Below are 22115 nucleotides of genomic sequence, written 5' to 3' on the forward strand. Positions count from 1 at the left end.
GGGCTCTTTTATAGCCGGCGCAAGGAGATGGAGGGGAAAAAGGGTGAGAAAGCAGCTTCTAAGGGCCCTTCCACAGCCCTCATGGCTGAGAGAAGAGAGTTCACAGCTGTACCAGAGACCTACTGGTCCTCAGAGGAGGAGCTGGAGCCCACAAGCTTTCTGATATTGCTGGGTTGGTCTAACACCCCTGGCTTCTCTCCGTAAGACTGAAGACAAACATTTGTGTGACTCTAGCTCACTGGTTGCCAGCTGCAGTTAGAAGACAAGTTTCTCTTACAATGGTATTATCATACACAGCAGGATCCACTGGGACTGTCCTTTTGCAGTCAAAGGGACTGGGATATTGAGCATGTGGACCTCCTTCAGAGGAGAAAGGTGACATCTTTCACCAGCACAAAATTCCCTTAACAGGAAATATCAGGTGGAAAGCAGAGCTGAAAGCTGTAACACAGAGGCCAGCCAGGAAACTGACTGGGAGGGAAGCAAACCCACAAAGGACGAGGCACAGAAACCAAAGAAGAGGCAGATTAAGGAGAAAGGCCAAGATCAGATGGAGATCAGAGAGAGCTGTGCAAGATAAGACGACTGAGGACAGTATTCCCAGCTTTGTGCCAAGGCCTGGTCATGACAGTTGATGGACTATTGTGCCTCATTTTTAAGAAACCATACACACCCGTGGGATGAGACTGCTCAGTGAAGAAGACTCAAAGGCTTGAAGAGAGATCTTTTAATGCCCAAACAATGCCCTGACTCCATCTTCTCTCACTTGCAGCTACTTCCAGAAGACAACAATTCTAGCAAAGGGCATAAAACAGAGAAGGGTCCCATGCACCACAGATACCACAACATGATCAAACTTACGGGCAACATTTGCTGTGTGGGAGTTTATAACTACAGTACATTGCCTCTGCTTAGCTTGGGATCTCAAGGCACTTTGCAACAACTAATGAACAAGGATTTTTAACATCTCTATGAGGTAGCAATGCCTCTTTCTATATATGTCCTGCATTACATGTGGGGAAACAGATGCATAAAAGTATAGAGAGACATGTTTTAGGTCACAGCAGACAGTGCTAAAGCTGGAAACAGAACTCAAGTGCTCTGACTCCTGGTCCTTTGGTTTAAAACAAGCCACAGGAAGGCAAAGCTCTGGTGTTTCTCTGAGCTAGAAGTGGAGGTGCCCAGAATAACTAGGAGACGTTTGGTGTAGTTTGGGACACTGCCAGCACATCACCTCTGGACGGTTCTCAGGAAGACTCACCAGGAGAAACCTGGCAGATCCAGTTGAAAATAAAACCTCAACATGACCTGCTGTGTCTCAGAGGACAGAGTGGTGGTCTAACTGTTGACCTCGGCTGTGTGAAGCAAACCTTCTTGCAGACTCACACCATCTGCCAGGGATCCTGGCTCAGCACTGCAGCGCAAAGGAGCTTCCTGTTTAAAAGTTAAACAGTGGATTTAAATATTGAACACCAAAGTTGTTCTCTGGATTGTAAGAGGCAAGGTGGAGGTGGCAGGGGAGCTGGTTCCTCAAAGGCTGGAGTTAGCACTGTCTTCACCAAACAATTTCCTTGGCAGGCTTTGCAGCGGCAGCAGCTCAAAGTACAGAGGTGATTGCTCCTGGTTACAGACACCTCCCTGCAGTCTCAGGAGAGAGAGCCTTTGCAGTGGCTATTAGCATTTCTTGTTGCTTTGCCTTCTTGAGAAACATAATGGAGGTTTTAATTTCAAGTCCTTAGGGGGAAGCCATCCCTGGTCCTGAAATTCTGGCTGCCAGATGAATGCAAAAAATAATAATCCTATCTGCAAACTATGGGTGAACAGCAGATGGAACACACTTGAATAAAATTGCCTTCATCGTTTAGCTGTGGTCTGATGAATGAAACTGACTTGGAGCATAAGGGACCACGCTCCAAGCCTCAGCTCTGTTGCAGACCTGCTGCGTGACCTACAGGCTACCATCTTCTCTCTGGAGATCAGTTTCCCCATCTAGAAGATGAAGATCATGAAAACTGTACTGCGACCTGAAAGTACGTCAGGATCCAAGAACAGCCTTTTTTTTTTTTTTTTTTTTTTTTTTTTTTTTATAACCAGTAATGGGAGAAAGCTTCACAATACTGTAACTGGTTGGGTCATACTGGATTGCCATCTGCTTTAATATCTCCATCTGCAACAAGGGGATAATATGGCCCAGAGAATCTATTTGCCATCATGATACAAGGAATTGGTGGCAGTCACCTTTTTAAACCTCTGTATTACACATATTCCTGAGGAATGGGTACAGTTTTGAGGAATCCAACTCTAATCACCAGGCTCACATCTCATGCCCACATGTTCACACCAGCACAAGCTCAGATTCCTCTGGACGATGAGGCGTTATCAGAGAGAGAACACACAAGCACTAGACAGTAATCAATGACCCAGGGTAATCTACAACAAGCATCATTTGGTACTGATCACCACCCACTGTACCTTGTCCACGATCCCAAAACATTTTAGCACCACACACAGCCAGACTGCACTAGTGTTGCTGCTCTGGAAGGGCAAGACACACTGGCCAAGAGAAAAAAAACCCAGCAACCCCATATGCTTCTTAATCACCAAGGTTGCAAGCCTACATTTGCTAGAACCAGGGAAAGCAAACCATCCACTGCTGATGAGCTGGAATAACGTGCAGGACAGCACTGCAGGATTTGGGTTAGAAAGTGAAGGCTATGTCCAAGTGAAATTGCAGGGGAGACCTAAGAAGGACAGAGCAGATTCCCCAGCCCTGGAATTCAGTCATGACATTAAAATGATCAGTTATTCTAAGAGATCTTTAAGGTAATACCTTAGAATTAAGATAATTCCAAGACAGTTTTTTTAAAGATGAATTCTGTTTTTTAGAACCAGATTAACTGATTTTTAAGAGCTATGGTCAGTCTTACTGCTAACCTCTAAATATTTAAAATCCTCAATGTCTTTTGTTCACTTCCTCTGCTTTTACTTTGATTTTGCTTTATAACCCCAGTACCTGGCTCTGTAACCATGCCACATGCATGCCTGCCCCAATGTCATTAACATCTTATTAGGCTGAGAGAGAAACTGCATGAAGAAATAATTGTATTAAGTGACTCTGAGAGTTTGTAAATTAATCACCATTGTGCATGCCCTTGGATCAGGCTGCCAGAGGCATTAATCATCTAATCTTTGCCTTTCACTTGAAAGCTCTCAATGTTTGCTCCCAGAATTTGGCTGGGCAGCCTAGCGTGAGGATACCTTTACAATCCTGTCTCAACCCTTTCCCCTTGGGGGTGGTGGTAGCAGGGGAAGTGGGAAAATAAAAGGTAGTAGCAGGGATTTCCTGACTAGGATGAGAGTTTGGGAACTGAGCTGTGGCTCAGAGACAGAGCTAAGAGCCTCTGGGCTCATTTCAGTGGCAGCAGGTCTGAAAGGAAGGGGCATCTCTGAAAACAAGTGCAGCGGGTGCAACTTTAGGCAGTCAATCTCAAGGTGTGAACTCATGGGCAAGACCCTGATGACTGGCCCAGAGGTCCCAATAGCCACCACAAGCTGGGTAATTTGTATCAAGGAGAAACCCTAAGTGTTGGGTTTACTGCATGAAAATACAAGAGTGGCTAAGCTATCTTCCACCACAGGCAAATTTCATGCATTGTTCTGGTCTCAATCAAGCTACCAAAGCAACCCCAGGTGAGCAGTCTGAAGGGTCAGTTTACAAAGACCCCAAGAGGGGGTCTTTGGACTGGAGTTGCTCTGGCTTTACTAGTGATTTAAGTAGTGTAAAAGCAAGTAGCAAAAGGCCAGATTTGTCACTTCCACCTGCAGGCTGGGATGCTTGTTTCCTCCAGCAAGTACTGAGGTAGACATTCTGGAGTGAGACCCTGGCAACACTCGGTGTTTCCCAGTGAGTCTTCTATGGAGAATATTTAAAGAGGATCAGAAAGTGTAGAAAAGCAAAGCAAAGGGAATCAGGAATTAGAGCCACAAAATCCCTCTGACTCTATAAGAAGCTCCTGCTCTCAGGCATTAAACCACCCTCAGAGTATAAACTTGCAAGAGTGAATGCCTCGTGGCTGCCTTAACAAGATAACCCCATGCCCTGATTCCTGGCTGCCATTGCCTAATCCTGGCTTCTTGCTCCCACTGCTATCCTGCAGTGCAGCAGTAGCACTTGCTTACACAGACACAGAGTAATATATAAAAAACCAATACTGACTCAGCAGCTGGAACAGGTAGAAAGAAACAGATACATGGAACCATCTGCTCCCCCATGGACCATCAGTAAGTGGTCTGCCCAACTCTGCCTGGGCTTTGCCTGGGCTTACATCCAACAAATGAAGCAAAGGGACTTTGCTTCATCCCCTGAAGATCACTCCACCACTACTTACAGCATGCTAGAAATCTTTTATGCTCAATGGGCACCATCATATTCTTGTTAAAGACCATCATTCTGAGATGTTCTGTATTTTGCTCTCAAAATCAATGGGAACTCTGGGTGCTCAGTAAAGATGGGCCTGCAACTTGGCAGGAATGACCAGAAGGTAACAAATGCAGAGGAGGGTAACGAAGCTGGTAAAGGGCCTGGAGAACAGGCTCCTATGAGGAGCGATTGAAGGAGCTGGGACTGTTCAGTTTGAGGAAGAGAAGGCTGAGGGGAGAGCTCATCACTCTCCACACCTACCTGAAAGGACATTGTAGAGAGGTTGGTGCTGGTCTCTTCTCACAGGTGATCAGTGACAGAACAAGGGGGAATGGCTTTCAACTCCCAACAGGGGAGGTACAGACAGGACATTAGGAAAAAAATTTTCACAGAAAGAGGGGTCAGACAGTGGAATGGGCTGCCCAGGGAGGTGATGGAGTCACCATCCCTGGATGTGTTTAAGCCGTCATTTAGATGAGATGCTGGGGGATATGGTGTAGGGGAGAACTTTGTAGAGTCGTGCTGATGGTTGGACTCCATGATCCCAAGGGTCTTTTTCAACCTGAATGATCCTGTGACTCTGTGATTCTGTAAATAACCAAGTAAACAGTGATGACACTGGAGGGCAAGAAGAAAGGGACTGTGCTTGAGGAGTTTGCAAGAGGAACCAGATCTGAGCTGGAGACTGCTCCATACCAGCCTGCAGAGATGTCAAGCGGTACCTTTCCTGGTCAGAAGAGGATGATATTACACTCCTTAAACACAGATATTCTGGGGAACATGCCTACTGGATGCAGATTGCTAATGTCAGGGCAAAGGTGTGTTCAAGATCACACCCTATCAAGTCACAGAGATATCAAGTATGAGTGGGAGGCTTATCTCCGGTGTATACCTCCTGGCAATAACTCGAGGTACAACAAATGGCATTACTTACTGGAAACATGGAAACATTAGGGTATGCAATTTCATCCTCTTTTGAGGGAAAATACTTGACAAAGTCAGCTGTCTATTCCAGCTCACTGGCTTGCCTGATCTGCTGAAGCACTTGACTAACGTGCATTACATTCAAAACATAATAAATACAAAGGTCTTGTTGCTTACCTGTTGGGTTGGGATAGTTGATTGCTAGAAGAGGAAACAGAAAAACAAGTCAGAACAACTCCCTCAAATTGCAAATCACAATCAAAGTCTGCAAATAAAACAAATGCATCAAGAAAGGTCATAGATGCTGTAATCTTCCAGCAGCATCCCTATGAAACAGCAGGGCTCGGTGGCTGCCTCGGTGATGCAACAAGATGCTGACTCTCTGATCCAAGCAGAAACAGACCTTAACAAAACCCCACCTAAGGGGTGATCCGGGGAACCCTTCTGTCAATCCTAGCAGTTTCTTTCTGAAGCACCCACTGGGATAGCACCCACTTAGATAGCAACACTTGATATCTAAGAGGCACATCAAAACAGTTTGGGACACTGTGGAAGTTTGAGACAATGGGCATGTTGGGGATACCAGACACACTGTCACCCCATGCGTCAAGAGTGTGAAGTCATGCAAACATAGAAGGAGGGTATCTGTACTTTCTGCTGAAATACAGGGTCCAAACTCCTGAGGGGAGTAAAGAAATCATAGGGTTGTGGGAATGGAAGGAGTTGTGAGCTGTTGAGATGCTGGGGAGAGAAGCATGGTCAATGTGTATCAATGGGATGATCTGGGATTCAGAGTACTGGACAGAGCTACAGGTCTACTAGTGACTAATTCAGAAAGGAACTGTGCATTCAGCTTTGGAAATAAATGAAGCTTCCTGAAATCCTCTTACTTTTATGGGCATTTGGCTAATGTGCAGTGTCCAGTGGCTGTCCACTAAAATACACCACTGTACCACGGGAAGCTGCAGCATGGCCTGATCGGGAACTGGGGTTTTGGGGCTCTCTGCCCACAGAGTGGAGGGTGCAAGTCAGAGCAGCTGAGTGAAGAATGAGTGGAGACCGGCCCTCAGAGACCTCTATCTAATGCTCTGCGTTAATGGCAACAGTCAAAGTATGGCCAAATGTGATACCACCACGCCACCAAAACTCCTAGAACAGAGAGATCCACCCAAGGGTCACAGAAGACAACATCTACACATGCCCATGTCCCTAGGTCTGAGGCTCGGACCTGCTCTCGTAGCCAGGACCGAGGAGGAGACACCTACGTTCCATGTACCGGATGATGCGGGCAGCCATATCTCCAGCCCCAAAGCTGGTGATGGGTGTCAAGCGAACTTCATAGCTCTGAGGCACTTTCAGGTTGGGCAAGATGTGCTCCAGCAACAGGCCCTTCTCCATTTTCTGCACAGGAATGAAGGTTTGGATGGTGTTTCTCTGAGCCAGCTGCATAGAAAAAGAACCCACAGTGTTACAAAAATCCTTAAACTGGAAACCTGAGGGATCCTACCCACCATCTAACACTCTGGTCCTCCTCTTCCTATACAGATACATACACCTGGTTTATCAATGAGATCTTCATGCAGAACTGGTCTGAAAATTCTCACCCCTGGTACAGAACAGTGATGAGGAGCCTGAGCTCTCCCTGAAGGGAGGCCTTGAGGTCCCTCATACTGTGGGGACAATTTGAACTACAGGTCCTGGAGCAACTCTGCGTCGGAATCAATGTCTCTAAGAGGAGAAGAATGAACTCAACTCACCTCCATTAGTGCACTAAGGTCCTGTGCACACACAGCGTGGTATTTTACCAAGATACCTTTCAGTTCACAATCACTAATGCATAATTCATTCATTTGCTGCCTGGGCTTCATGGCATTTCATTTGATGCCTTGCTGGGACCTGTCTATTGCCATATTTACTCAGTACCCTTCCACAGAATCCACCCTTGAATCCTAGCCCATACTGCTTCTGCAGACCAGAGCAAGGGGTCTAGTTCAAATCAGTGGCCCTCTGGAATCATTCATACGCTCTCTCTTTCTCTGATGCCTGCTGAGGAAGGAGCTGAACCATAACAGCTGAACATTGTTCAGTTTGCTAAGGCAGCAGGGAAGTTTAAAGAAAACAATGGGAAAAATATCGTTGTCAAAATCACCACCACTAAAAATGATGAATTACATGTCAATGAAACTTCCCTGCCACAGTCATGCTTGGCGGGGGAAGGACAAGAACAAGGATCACATTTTGAAGAGACAATTTCCTGTCTGTTGCTGTGCAGTGCCTGGATTCTCGTGGGAAGATATGTTATTGGGGATTCTGGTCCTGGTAAAAAGACCTTTGGCAGGGCTTTCCATGGCCCAGTGTTCACTGTCCCACATACTAAGCCTTCCTCTGCCTCTGATAAATCCTCTAGACTGACAGGTTTCACTGCAAAGGCAATTCTCCTGATAGGCAGGCTCAGTGTTCATCATTAACTCTGAAGTTACAGGATTACAGGAATGGAGATGCAGAGAGGAAGGTTTACAGCAATTCTGTCAGTGTGGAGAGTGTGGGGCAAGAAGATGGAGTGAGGGCATGGCAGGAGCAAAGGCCATCAGCAAGGCAGGGCAGGGGAGCAATACAGATGTGGCACTTGGTAAAAACAAGCACATGAAAGCCCTCCCCTGCCAGCCTCCAGCCCTAACATACATACTTGTAGGTTCAAACTCAGAAGCAAAGGCTGCCAAAGGAGAGCTTCCCATGCCAGAGCCCTGTTCATTTCCAACATGGCCAGGACCCAACGACCCACCTCGTCACTTGAGTTATCTGTCCACAGTTTGGATGGTGCTCCAAGCGAAGGGGCAAAGCTGGACCAGATCCTGCCACAATAGTGTGTCAGGGAAGGGACTGGTCCCCGGAACCCATGGCTGCATGTGGTTCTCACAGTGAACAACAGCTTTGTATCTGCCTTACAGATTGTACCTAAAAGAGACCTTTGTACCAAAACAAATCAGGGTGGAAGTTGCTTGAGGAACTGCTTTCTGCACACTCCTCTTCCTCCAGGCAAGATGGGTACAGGGGGCTGGGAATTGCTCTGGTGCCTTCTCCCAGCTCAGTGCCTTCCTGTGAGGCAAGCACCTGGGAGCAGTCCCAGCGGGCAGGACCAGGGCAATGCCTCTGGGAAAAAAGCATGAACTTGGCACCGCGATACTGCCAGGATCCATTTCTATCAACAACGCCCCATCTGCATGCATGCAAGCTGGGTGCTGATCCAACTGGCATGCCTACCGCTCAGCCCTCCCATCTGCCAGACCTCTGCACCCTCACTCTGCCAAGCAAGAGCAGACCTGGCTCCCAGCAGCAGCGATCTCACTTGGGATTGTTAGCACCAACCCCCCAAATATCTGGGAGGAGAGAAGGGGTCACAAGCCAGAAACAGGAGGCTGGAGTGGTACAGCTCCTGGCACAGGGCTTTTTGGGGAGCAGAGCCTGACTGGGGAGGGGGGGGGGTGGGGAGGTGGCAGCTCCTCCCCGCAGTCTGCCATAAGATGGGGCACTGGGAAGGCAGCCAGCAAATAGGAGGTCAGGAGCCATTTCCCTTGTCTAGACATAACCTTTAGAAGAGAAACAAAATGGAGAGTCAGAGAGAAGCCTGAGGGTGAGATTCAGACAGTGTAAATTCCACCTCAGCTGGGAGTTAGGTGGAATTTGGGTATCTAAAGCCTCTGGGAGCAATGTCAAATCACTTACTCTCCTGCATCACCTAATGCAGGACAAACTGAGAAATCAGCCTTCAGTCAGCCTTCAGGCTGGACTGCAAAGCTTTAGATCTCCCAGTTGAGTCTATCCTCAGGGGTACATGGGTTTAACCAAATAAATACCTGGCTGCCACCCAAGTTGGCTGTGAAACAGAAATTAGCAAAGGCACATATGCCCTCCATGGGTTGCAACTGTCCTGCTTCCCAGGAGAAACCTGGATCACTAGGTAATGGGAAAGGCACAGCTGGGGCCTGGCATGTACCTCCTCTTGGATCATAGGGGAAAAGTTTTGTGAAGGTCTCTTCCCTTCACCAAATACTTTGGACCCAACTCTTCTCTCAGCCTGTGTCGTGTCTGTATTCAACCTGCAACTTGGACAGACACAGCAACCGGCTGTCATCAAGGCTGCCCTCCGTACATCCTTACTACAGTCCCTATGGTCCTGGCATCCCAACAGAACTAGTCTGGGATGTCTTTGGAAAGACTGGCTCTTCTGGGTGAAAAGCAGCATGGGCCAAATGTCTCCCCTGGGCTAGCTGCAGCTGTCAGGAGAAAGGGCCACATGCACTGCCAGTGCAGTTTAAAGAGCATAAAATTAGTGCAAGGGAGAAAAAGGTGACAGCTCTAGCCAGTCCAGGTGCTGGCTTGCAGTCACTAGCACAGGTCCAGCAGAGAGAGGCATTAAGGACAAGGTCTGGCTCCGTCTCCCCCTACCTAAACATCCTTTGCCTCCTTGATTGCCAGCAGCAGGTCTGTGCAGGAGGAACCTTTTTTTTAATCCTCCACTTCAATTGTCCACTGCTGCTCTTGCTCTCCTGCTCTGTGCATGCTCTTCTCCCATGCTGCCCTGGTATCTTCTTCCCTCTACCCCCTCCTCAGCCTCCTTCTGATCACACTGGCCCAGTACTCCAGCTTAATATTGCTGTGGTGCAGTCAATAAAGCAGAGGCAGGTGCAGAGGACAGTGAAATGCTGGCCACCTTATTAGAGATGCTGAAACCTCAGTGGAGGATCTCATGCAACAAGCTCATTCATCACCAGGCTCAGGATGCTGCCAGTGGGGCCAGAACAAGAGCACAATGCAATGCACAGTCTCACCTCTGCCTTCACCTCCTTTCATTTCCAATAATCAGAGGAAGGGGATGGGAAAGGGAAAAACAAACAAACCCACAATTTCTACCAGCTGGCTGTGAATATCACACAGGCTGCAGAGGGGAAAATGTTCTTGCAGAAGGGGTTCACTAAAAACACCTTACAAAGCGCAAAATCAGTCCTGTGTGGGACATATTCACATGCAGAGCGTGCAACCTGCCCCTTTTCCCTGTAAGCAGTATTAGCAGCCAAGGGAGAGCACGCTCACATGCTCATATGTACTTAGTCATCAAGCCTCCAGGACGTCCAAACTAGGTCTGTCTTTTCTCATTCCTCACCCTCACATTCTGTTGATAGGTACTGTCTGCCCAGTGCCCCATCTTATCATGTGATCTGGCTTGTGATGCTTTGAGCGTGCTTGTCCCTCTGTGGCCAGCTGAGCTGGTTTACAGTCCAGGAACACACACCAAGAGCCTCAGAGAGAAAAGCAGGATGCCATATTACCCCTGTCCCCTGCTTCCATCCCAGCTGAGACACTTATAGCAGAGGGGTCCAAAGTATGACACCGCCACATCTATGTTTTCTGTTTATGTAGATGATTAAAGGAAAAAAGGATGTTGTTTTCAGGCAGAATGATGTTTAAGCCAGGTACATATCAGCTAACAGACATAATAAAGCCAAAGGATATTAAAAAAACACATCTGTCAATAGTTAATGTTGCAGTCCTGCTCAACAAAGCACACCAAGGATTTACAAGACCAGGATAACCTACCTGTGCTGGGACATGGTGTGACCTGTGTAGCCAAGCATGTGGTCTCACAACCAGCTGCACATTAAGCAACTGTGCATTCTTGTTTGAGGAAGGAATTAGAAAAATATCCTGCTTCATCACCAAGCCCCAGGGAATTATTGAAAACACCAGCTAGAAAAACATACATTAAAATCATGCTGATTCCCCAACAAGCTGATCAGAGCAAAGGAACTCCTCTGTCGGCATCCAGCTTCCCAGCATTGCTATTCACTCCTGCCACTCTCTCCTTACTTGTCCCGCTTCTTCAGCAACTTCTCAGTTCAGGGCCCAAGCACTAACTCTGTTTTCCAGTATTTCCCCTCCCTTCCACACACACTCAATCTCACTCCCTTTTTTCTCAGCCTCATTCAAATTACCCCGGCTGCTCCTTCCTGCAGCACAAATGAGACGGGGGTGGCAGCCCAAACTCCCACTCTCTCCTCACCAGCTAACTGCAGACGTGGGCTGCTGGGAAGGCTCCCAGCTCCCATCCCCAGCCACACCAGCCTCTCGGAGAGGACGATGGCAGATAAAGGAAGGCTGGTGTGGCACAGCAGCCTCGCACGCAGGATCCCTCCCTCTGACGGGCTCTTCCTCACCCTCTGTATAGCTCTTCAGAGGAGCACAACAGACAAATGCTGTCTCCAGCACACGTGCAGGTGGGATGTTAGGCTGAGTCCCCCCGACCCCACACCCCTCCTCTCTCATCGATGAGTGTCACAACACTGGAGAGCACACGTGCATGGGACCAGGAGCTGCAGGGAGCCTCGTGGTGCAGGAAGCACAGGTATCCCAAAAAATTTTGAAAAAAGCATGGGGCAATAATGTGGACAAAACAATCTTCAACTGCTTGTGCAGCTGGTGGGATGTACTCTCCAAGCAACCAGCAATTAAGGTGGTCTTCAAAGCTCAGCACCTGGCAGCAGGAGGTGCAGGGGCATCTGTGTCTCTCGTGCCCAGGAGAACACACAGTCTCAGCCAAGCTGCCCAGTTTCTCATCAGGCATAGACATCCTGGTTTAGCATGGTCCAGGGCCAGGAGAAGGTGACAGCAGCAGAAGGGCACTTTTCCTCTGACAGGCAATACCACTAAGGATATGAAAAAGCCTCCCACTTTCACCAGTTCATTCTGTTTGCCACCAGTCTTGGACACATTATATACCTTTGTCCTAGGGGGCTGCAGGCACCATCTCCTATCAGTTTTCCCCTGTGGCTGTGACTGCCATGAACTCATCCCAACAAAATCCAGCTAAGACACAGCTGCTCCCTTCCAAAGGGAGTGTCATTCACAAAGAGCAGGAACAATCACACCATCACCTCAACATGATGGGACTGGCAGAGTCTGCAGCTTTAAACTGGTGACAGCCAGGAAAGATACTCCCAAGCACCCCATCCTAGGGACTGGAAGGGGCTGAGCTTTATATGATGTGAGTGACAACTCCTGAGATGAATATGGGGCTCTGCAATCCAAAACACCCTGCTACAGCAACAGATATGTCTTGCCTTCAATTTCCACCCCAACTGCACCTCCAAAGCTACAGGATGCCTTGCAGAGAAGTAACTTCAAAGGGTTTAGAAGCTGCAGACATCTTAAAGTTAAAAAAAAAAAAAGAAAAAAAGGAAAAGGATTTATGTGTGTCAGACTTTACAGTGCAAAGACTGAGAGCAAATTATTATCCAAGGGCCAGATCCATTCTCCATCACTGGAGAATAAGAGCCCAGGAGATGAGTTCCATGGGTAGAAATAAGATCATTGCAAATTCCTTCAGAAAAGAGGAATGAAAAATGCTGAGAAACAGAGGCAGGAGGAAGGTGTGAACAGGGAATTTTGGAACCTCTCCTGAACACGAGGCTCTACACAATGATGGAAAAACATGCCATAAATCCGACCCTTCTGTCTCACTCTTCTCATGGACTTTCTGACACACAGCAATGGATTGAGATCCTGGTCCTTGATGTCACCTTGGCACCACGGGACAGAGCAGAGGAAGATGGCTTGTCTTTGACATTGCATTTGTACACCACAGATTTGATTCTTGCTCTCTGTATTCTGGCAGAGAGATAAAACCCCTCTGCACTGGCAGCCCCCTCCTATCCTCCAGGAGTTCAGAAAAGGGGAAATCACAGCCATGTTCAGGGGAAAAGCAGGGTAAATACACTCCTGGCTGACAGAGCCCAGTCCCCTGTCACCTCAGGGGCTACCTCTGCTTATTCATTTTATGAATGTACCACATGCCATCTTAAAAACTGTTCCCATTTGGCCTGCCCTTCCTGCTGGACGTCTGTTCCAGAGCCTGACCACCCTAATGTTCTAATTTCCAGCCTGAATTTATTCACAGGCAGCTTGCACCTAGTTGATCTTGTGCCAATATTGTCCTTTAGCTTGAATGGCTCTTTTCCCTCCCTGCTGCTTGACCCCCTGATGTTTTTATAGGCAGCAATCACCCCAGCCCTCAGCCTTTGCTTTGCTAGGCTAAACAAGCTGAGCACTCTGTGCCTCCTCTTCTAACAGACTCTGACTTTCCGTGATCTACTCTATAATTCTTTTCTGCATGATACCACTTGCTGGAGTTCTGTATCCCAGCCCTGCAGATAGGATGCAGTAGCACTTCTCCACCTTGCCTGGAAGCACCTCAGGCTTCACCTAGGAGTACATTTGCCCCTTCTCACACCTGCATCTTACCAGCAGCTCCCTGAAGTAAACTCACTCATGCACATCATTCCTCCACTTCAGTAATTTTGCACTGATGAGCTCCCAGCCTGCAGCAGATTCCTCTGATTGCACTCTCCACATGCATGACCTTGCATCTGTACTGCTGCATTTCATCCCACCTGAGCCACTCAACTAGTTTCTTGTCTTTGAGATCTTCTTCAACGATATCCTGATCCTTCACTGAGGTGGCATTACATCCCGATCTGGTGTCAACTGCACAAATTATCATCAGCAGAATCCCAATAGGGGATTCCAATCTCACTGGCTGGTACCAGCCATGGGGAAGATGTCTGCCCACTCAGCAGGGTAGGTGCCTTCTGGAAAAACCATTTGGGTAAGTTCTGGTTAGTGGAGAAATTTGGTTTGGATATGAAGATAGTCACTGTGATGCTTCTCTGTAACCTCTCACCAAACTTCCTGTACCTGTCAGATTGGATTAAAACATTTTCCTTGGTTAGTACTTCATCACCACCTTGAATGGAAATGATGTCAAGCATTAACAGTATCAATTAAAGGGCTAGGTTAAGTTTAAGTTGGATTTATTTAATTTTCCTTGCTTGATGACCATTACTCATTAGGGGTTTCCAGAGCAAATAATCACATTGCATGTAACATAATGTTGGTATCTGCCAGACAAGCACACCAGTGAACTGAAATTCATATCGATATTGTTCATCAGTCAAGCACACAGGTTCATATCCTGGGGTTAAACAAGCATGGATGGCCAATGCAAATCCATTATTCAGTCTAAATGAACAATCCTGGAAGGTCTTCCTCCTAAATTGTCTTTAGCAGAAGGCTCCCTTTCTGGGCTGAGACATCCCCAACTCCAAAGAGAGAAACAACTGTGACCTTCAGTAGCTACTGAGGACAGCTGGAGCCATCTAAGCCAGGAGACAGTCTCTCTCTCTCTCTCTCTCTTCCTCTTGCACACACAATGAGCTGCCCATCCTCATTAGGTGCCGAGAGCAGCAGTTTACAGCTTCCCAGAGAAGCCAAATTGGTGCTGTCATGAATTACTGTAAGTGCTTGTTCCACACTCTTCAATAATGTCTTTCATTAGGGGCTGATCAGAAAGCAATATGTATTTTATTAGCATATGTTCCCCAGCCTAAGAACAGGAGACCTAATCTTCAGTCTGTCAGGGAGACAGTCAAGTAAAAGCCTTAACTGAGGCACACCATGACTGGCAACTTGACGAGCCATGGGCTTACTGAGGCATCACACACTGCACGTCCTGAGGAGGGGGAGCTCAGGAGTTGGAGAAGAAAAGGGCTAAACTACCACCTGAATTCGGTGATGGGTGAGAAGGGAGGGAGAGCCACGTGCTTCCCAGGCTGTGCAAGGACCCTATGTTGGTGTCACTGTAGTTGGTACTGAGCTAGTTACATGTGTGTCTATGCTTGTTATCCCTCTCCTACTGTCTCACAGCCCTATCTACGATCCTGAAGGCACATGCAGTCCTTCTCTTCAGACTGGAAGCTCTATTACTAATGCAAGATCCTACTTGTTCCTGATTATGCACTGCAGAGCCTGCAACCACTTCTCTGTCTGCAGCATGGGCATAGGCTGAATAAGGGATCCTCATGTTGCTGTACAGCCCCCTCCTGCCCAGAGCAATGGTTCCCATCTCTTTTGAGCCCCACGTCTGAAAATCAGCACTGCTTGGTGCCTCACTGGATCCAACTTTATACCCATTCCTAATCTCAGAGAGTAGAGTCTCCTCTTGCACCCATTTTGTTGCACTGAACATGACCGCCCACAGCCAGACCCACATACATGTCTATGTGCCATGCTGTCAGGGCTTCTGGCTCCCAGAAGAAAAAGCAAGCTGGCTCTACATAGCCCAGGTTTGCTCACCTCCAGTTAGGTTGGGTTCTGAGCCATTTTCTCTCACAAAATCATGGTTGTGATTTATCAAGGGAGACATACTCCACCAACAGGAGTTGCCATCTCCCAGGCTTCTTTTCTGGGATTCTCTACAGACCCTGGCAGAGCCCTCTGTTAGGACAACTTTACCCTTAAAAACAACAATTAATAAAGGATGAGGGTACTGCTTACTGAGCAGAAATAGCCTATGTGTGGGACTCTGGACTACCCAGTCTGCTACATGCAATGAAGGTATATAGGTAAGTATCATTCCAGGGCCTACAGGACACCTCTACCTCGACTGCACTTGCAGTCCTGTTTAGTAAAGAAGAGGCGAGGCAGCACAGTGTATGCAGGGAGAGCCATAAAGCCCTTCACATTGCTTCATGCTACCTGCACTGGCAGCATGACCGAGTATGTTTCATTTCTTAATGAAACAGTCAAAACATCTATCTAGTGCCTACTCCTGCCTGTTTGTCACAAACTACGGGAGAGACTACATCTCTCTTCCAAGCCCTTCCCCCTTCACACACTCCTCTTATCTCCAATATGTTCTAGGAAGTGAAAGTCAGGGGAAAAAAAAAAACAAAACAAAACCAAAGCAAGAACAAAACCAAGAACAGAACCAGAAACAAAAGAAAGAAGGGGTGGAAAATAGGAAGGGGAATAGGGAAGGGGAAGAAGGTGTGCAAAGAGAACTCTGAAGCAGTAGGAGGAACATGGGCTGACTACTGAAAACAACAGATGAGCAGAGTAAGTGGGAGCTGCATCACAGCTTACCAACAGGGACTCTCAGAAAAACTCAGTAACTAGCATGTACCCCTTGAAGCCACTGAAGGTAAGAAATGCACACAAAGTCCTCACTTTCATCTTTGATACCTGGCAAGCATTTTTCATCCTGTGCTCAGCTTTGTAAAACACACGCCAGCAGCCTGCTGGATGCGAACAAGCACAATGGTGTGAAAACAACACCTCAGGACTGCAAGGCTGATATGAGGGGTATACTGGTTGGGGGGAATGTGATTATCTCATCTCTCACATTCTCCTTACCCTAAATCAGCACTGAACAGTGATGTTAGGAGCTAGAGACATGAGATTTTGCTACTAGATGTGTTTTAAGATCATATGAGCCTTCCCAGCAAAATTATTTGTACTGTTCTTCTCAGGCACTGTAACTATTCCAAACAGAGCTAGGACTGGGAAAATTGTTGGTAATTATTCCTTTGTACTAGGCAAGCTAAACAATATCCTGCTTTCTCTCTTGCACTGTCAAATACTTTAATTGCATTAGGAGCAGTACTTAGAAAAGTAAATGTTAAGACAAAACCTCTGCTACAAGGCACTTTATGAATGCCAAGTCACCTTGTAAAACTTTTGGCTGCCTTGTTTTGGGGAGGTTACCTTACTGTGGATAACCAGAGAAGATAAATGATACCATGAGACTGAGGCATAACTAACCTGCCGCTGCTCATATTACCAATTTTTCCAACTAACCCATTACAAATAATCTGTGGACCAGGGATCACCAGTTCAGGAAAACCATGAATCATACTGAAGAGCAATTTGTGAATGCAAAAGAAGAAAATTAGTTAGACTAATTTACTATTAATAGTCAGGCATTGTTTGCTGAGCTCTTACGGGCAAAGTGAAGTCTCAATATTGGCATTGGAAGATATGAAACAGACCTAAGGGGGAAACCTCATCCCACAGCTCCCAGCCATTTCCTCTGAACTCACCTAACTCATCAGTGCTGGTCAGGCCTGTCTTGAGCTTCCCTGGCCAGCCTTGTAGAAATCACTCCTATCCTCTGGCTGACAGGGCTAACAGCAACCATGGCCAGGCCAACAACTCTGCCTGCAGTGAGCAATGGCCAGGAGGAAACTCCCTTCCTTTGGGCTGAGTGAAGGCTCTGCTGTTGTCAACTTAGCCAGTAAATAATACATACATAAAATGTGGAAAAAGCTACTTGTATCCCCACCCCCACTAAACATCCAGCTGTCCTGGAATCTTCCCTTACAGCCCAGGTAAAAAGGACCTTGTTCTTGCAGCTGGTCTCACTGACATATCATCACCTGTGACAGCTAGGGACAAAAAGAGAGATGGCTCAATGGGCTGTCAGCTGCAATGACTGATGTTGTGTCCCATTTTCAGGCAGCAGAGAACACAGCTGAGGCAGGATCCTGCCCTCTATGCTCCTAATGTCTGTGACAAAGTTGCTGTTTTACCCCCAAGTCCCACAGAGCAATCTTATTGTTTCATGCACAGCTTGTCCATCAAATGCTATTGATCAACAAGCTCCCCTTTCACCAGCACCCAGTTTCCACTCAATCCCACTGCATGTTCCAAGTCTCTCCTCCTCTTGCAGTCTAAAAAAGCAGTGTAATATCTCCCTTCTCTTGCTTTCCCTGGCTTCACGTCAAGACGGCTGTTCGAACTGTCCACCCAGCATACCTCCTGTTGACACACTGCCTCCTTTCTGCATCCTTTTCTACCTCCCTCAGGGCTGAGCTCTGCACAGTATCATGTATGCCACTAGCGCAACTGAAGGCAATTGACTGGAGAACACAAATGTAATGTGCCTATTCGCACTGCCTGAACAAAAGTGGAAATAAAAAAAAGAGCAAAAAGCATCAGTGGGGGTCGATGAAAGAGTTAGAGTTGAAAAAACACCTTTTCTCGCTACAGAGGATAGCTCCAGGTAGGTGGAATTGCGTTGATTTGACATTGTCCCATACAACAGCAGCCTGTAATCAGACATCAAACTGACAGCCAAGGTAGGCAAAAAAGAAGACACGACTAAAGAAGCTTTCCAGTAGATGTGACTTATAAGCCAGCCTACAACAGAATGTCTGCTTTGAGATTCAGTCCTGGGCAAATACTATGAGGCCAAGTCATTGCAGTCCCCAGTCCTAACACCAGTGTGACAGGACCAGCACAGCCTGCATCAAGTGAAATGATGAACAGTAAAGGGATGTGCTGTTTGTCACACTCCACAAGTGTTTTGATCCATGCAGCATCCCACATGCAGCCAGGGCCACCATCTGCTGCTTCACGGGAAGTCACACACCCATCCTTACTACAGCCAGCTGGGACCACAATGCTCTATCAGGGAGGAGGAAAGGAAACATGATCAAACTGTCCAGTTAAGCAGCCTCTCAGCAGGAGGATTTCTCAATGGATGTGGCACCACAAGCTCTTTCCCTTTTTCCAGATAACACTGGTGCACCACAGGTCACATTTGATTCAGAGCAGGATGGGTCACTCCCTATTTTACAAGCCACAACTTCATCCTTTAAGCTTTTCATCTTCTAGTATGAAAAGGACTTGGGAGGACAGCCCTGACTGCTTTTTAGCTAAGCTGTCCTAAAATGTCACTATATCACCTCCTCGTCTCCTGCAGCACCCCCCAGCTGAAAAGCCCACCACAGCACTAGTGGGGGGATACACAGGATGGGGTCAGTGGGGGCACAGTGCCCCAGAGAGCCACGGGATGAGGGCTATGGACCCAGTCCTGTTGGCCTTGGTGATGGCAGTGAAGTCCAGGCAGCCTGTAATTCCCCAGTCAGCAAAATCACAGAATCGTCTAGGTTGGAAAGGACCTTGAAGATCATCCAGCCCAACCATCCACCTAACACTGACAGTTCCCAATTACACCAGATCCCTCAGTGCTATGTCGATCCGACTCTTAAACACCTCCAGGGATGGGGACTCCACCACCTCCCTGGGCAGCCCATTCCAACGCCCAACAACCCGTTCTGTAAAGAAATGTTTCCTAATATCCAGTCTAAACCTTCCCTGGCACAACTTGAGGCCGTTACCTCTTGTCCTATTGCTTATTACTTGGTTAAGGAGACTCATCCCCAGCTCTCTGCAACCTCCTTTCAGGGAGCTGTAGAGGGCGATGAGGTCTCCCCTCAGCCTCCTCTTCTCCAGACTAAACACCCCCAGTTCCCTCAGCCGCTCCCCGTACGACCTGTGCTCCAGACCCTGCACCAGCTGCGTTGCCCTTCTCTGGACACGCTCGAGTCATTCAATGTCCTTTTTGTAGTGAGGGGCCCAAAACTGAACACAGGAATCGAGGGGCGGCCTCACCAGTGCCCAGTACAGGGGTCAGATCCCTTCCCTGTCCCTGCTGGCCACGCTATTGCTGACACAAGCCAGGATGCCATTGGCCTTCTTGGCCCCCTGGGCACATTGCTGGCTCCTGCTCAGCCGGCTGTCAATCACACCCCCAGGTCCCTCTCTGACTGGCAGCTCTCCAGCCACTCCTCCCCAAGCCTGTAGCACTGCTGGGGGTTGTTGTGGCCCAAGGGCAGCCCCCGGCATTTGGCCTTATTGAAACTCCTCCAGTTGGGCTCAGCCCATGGCTCCAGCCTGTCCAGGTCTCTCTGCAGAGCCTCCCTACCCTCGAGCAGATCAACACTCCACCCAACTTGGGGTCATCTGCAAACTGACTGAGGGTGCCCTCGATCCCCTTGTCTAGATCATCAATAAAGATGTTAAACAGGAGTGGCCCCAACACCGAGCCCTGGGGGACACCACTCGTGACCGGACGCCAACTGGGTTTAATTCCATTTACCACAACATTCTGGGCCCGGCCATCCAGCCAGTTTTTTACCCAGCAAAGCGTGTGCCCATCCAAGACACAAGCAGCCATTTTTGCCAGCAGAATACTGTGGGAAATGGTGTCAAAGGCCTTGCTAAAATCAAGGTGGACAACACCCACAACCTTTCCCTCATCCAATAAGCAGGTCGCCCTGTTGTAGAAGGAGATCAGGTTTGTCAAGCAGGACCTGCCTTTCATAAACCCATGCTGACTGGGCCTGAGCATCTGGTTGTCCCGCATGTGTTGTGTGATGGTACTCAGGATGAGCTGCTCATCAGCTTCCCAGGCACTGAAGTCAAGCTGATAGGCCTGTAATTTCCTGGATCGTCCTTCCAACCCTTCTTACATATGGGTGTCACATTGGCCAATTTCCAATCTGTTGGGACCTCCCCAGTCAGCCAGGACTGCTGGGAAATGATGGAAAGTGGCTTGGTGAGCACCCCAGCCAGCTCCTTCATCACCCTCGGGTGTATCCTGTCTGGTCTCATAGACTTGTGTGTCTGTGTGATGCAGCAGGTCACTGACTATCTCCTGGATTGCGGGAGGGTCCTTCTCCCAGTCTCTGTCTTCTGGCTGAGGAGGCTGCATTCCCTCAGTACAACTAGCCTTGTTATTAAAGACTGAGGCAAAGCAGGCATTAAGCACCTCAGCCTTCTCCTCATCACTTGTTACCATATTTCCTCCTGCATCTAGCAGGGGATGGAGGCTCTCCCTGGTCTTTCTTTTGCTACTGACATACCTATAGAAACACTTCTTCTTGTCCTTGATTGCTGAAGCCAGATTAATTTCCAGCCGGGCTTTAGATCTCCTGGTTTCTGCCCTGCATAGCCTCACAGCCTCTTTGTAATTACTGTGAGTGGTTAGCCCCTTTCCACAGCTGCTTGCTTTCCTATCCCTTGGCATCCCCCCAGCTCTGAGGTGCAGCCTTCAGGCAACTCCCCAAGGCACCAGCTGCTCAGTTTCCTAAAGAAGCTTCACCTGAAGCCACAGTTGCATCTGCAGAAGAGAAGGAATTTTGTTCACCTCCCAGAGCACACAGCTGGGCTGCTGCAAGGGCCACCACCCCTTGAGTACATCACCTTTTGTGGTCTGTACCTTCTCCTAACCTAGGACCCACTAAACAAATGGGTTTATAATACCTAGAGGCAGAGAAAGTAACACACAATACTGCATGTGTCTGCCTTGGTTTTATACTCTTCTCCGGACACTGGCTACTGCTAAAGATGGCAGGAGACATGATTTTGGCCTGGATGTTCTCATTCCTGAATAGCATCTGGGTGGATTAGCTTGTTCTGAAAGTTTGTTCTACCCTGGCTGCCCAAACCAGCTGTTGATGTTATCACAGGGCTGCTTATAAGCATTGGAAGATGCTTCCAACTTCACTAAGCTGGTTCCTCATGAGCCAAGGGCCATGCATGTGGGTTCACCAAGCCACAATGGTGCACAAATGGGGAAGACAGTGGTTCAAGTTAGCAGTGTTCTCAACTAAACATTTACATAAATGACTATGGGCTGGTGCACTGCTTACTCATACTCTCATTTGAATAATACTATCCCCCCTGCTTGATGCCTGAAGAGGTCAAGACCCCCCGGCCCCGGACTGTGTGCTCTTGGAGGGGTGTCTGACTTTGCACAAATGAAGCCAAAACCAGACAGCAATTGACAGACACTGCTGAAGTGGTCTCAGAGGAGAGCAAAAGAACAACTCAGAGGCAGAAATGAAGCAATACAGACCTGCAGCCCTTGGGCCTTGGCATAAAACCACTCCCGCTGCGTTGCGGCGGCCGTCAACGGAGTTAACCTTCCACTCTAATCACAATCATTAAATTCCCTCTAACGCCCCTGTCCTATGTCTGTCCAAACAGCTCTGTTCTCTGTCACCTCCCCACACGGCTCCCCACCGCTGCAGCTCTCATTAATGCTGCTCTGGCTGGCTGATGAGGCAAGTGGCAGCCGGCTCTGGAGCCCAGA

At 48.1% G+C, this 22115-nt stretch overlaps 1 protein-coding gene across 2 annotated transcripts in view; it reads right to left on the minus strand.

Annotated features, from left to right (window-relative positions):
• The window catches only part of MDGA1 (MAM domain containing glycosylphosphatidylinositol anchor 1), a 159208-nt gene that overhangs the window by 33118 nt on the left and 103975 nt on the right, over window positions 1-22115 (minus strand). For both annotated transcript variants that reach the window (XM_026844142.1, XM_026844141.1), the window contains exons 11-12: window positions 6610-6787; window positions 5522-5545 (exon numbers count right to left, since the gene is read on the minus strand). In XM_026844142.1, the coding sequence (XP_026699943.1) occupies window positions 5522-5545; window positions 6610-6787 (202 nt within the window). The remainder of the gene's footprint in view (window positions 1-5521; window positions 5546-6609; window positions 6788-22115) is intronic.

Source organism: Athene cunicularia, assembly GCF_003259725.1.
Source record: "Athene cunicularia isolate RWA chromosome 3 unlocalized genomic scaffold, athCun1 chr3_part1, whole genome shotgun sequence".
Classification (NCBI taxonomy): Eukaryota; Metazoa; Chordata; class Aves; order Strigiformes; family Strigidae; genus Athene; species Athene cunicularia.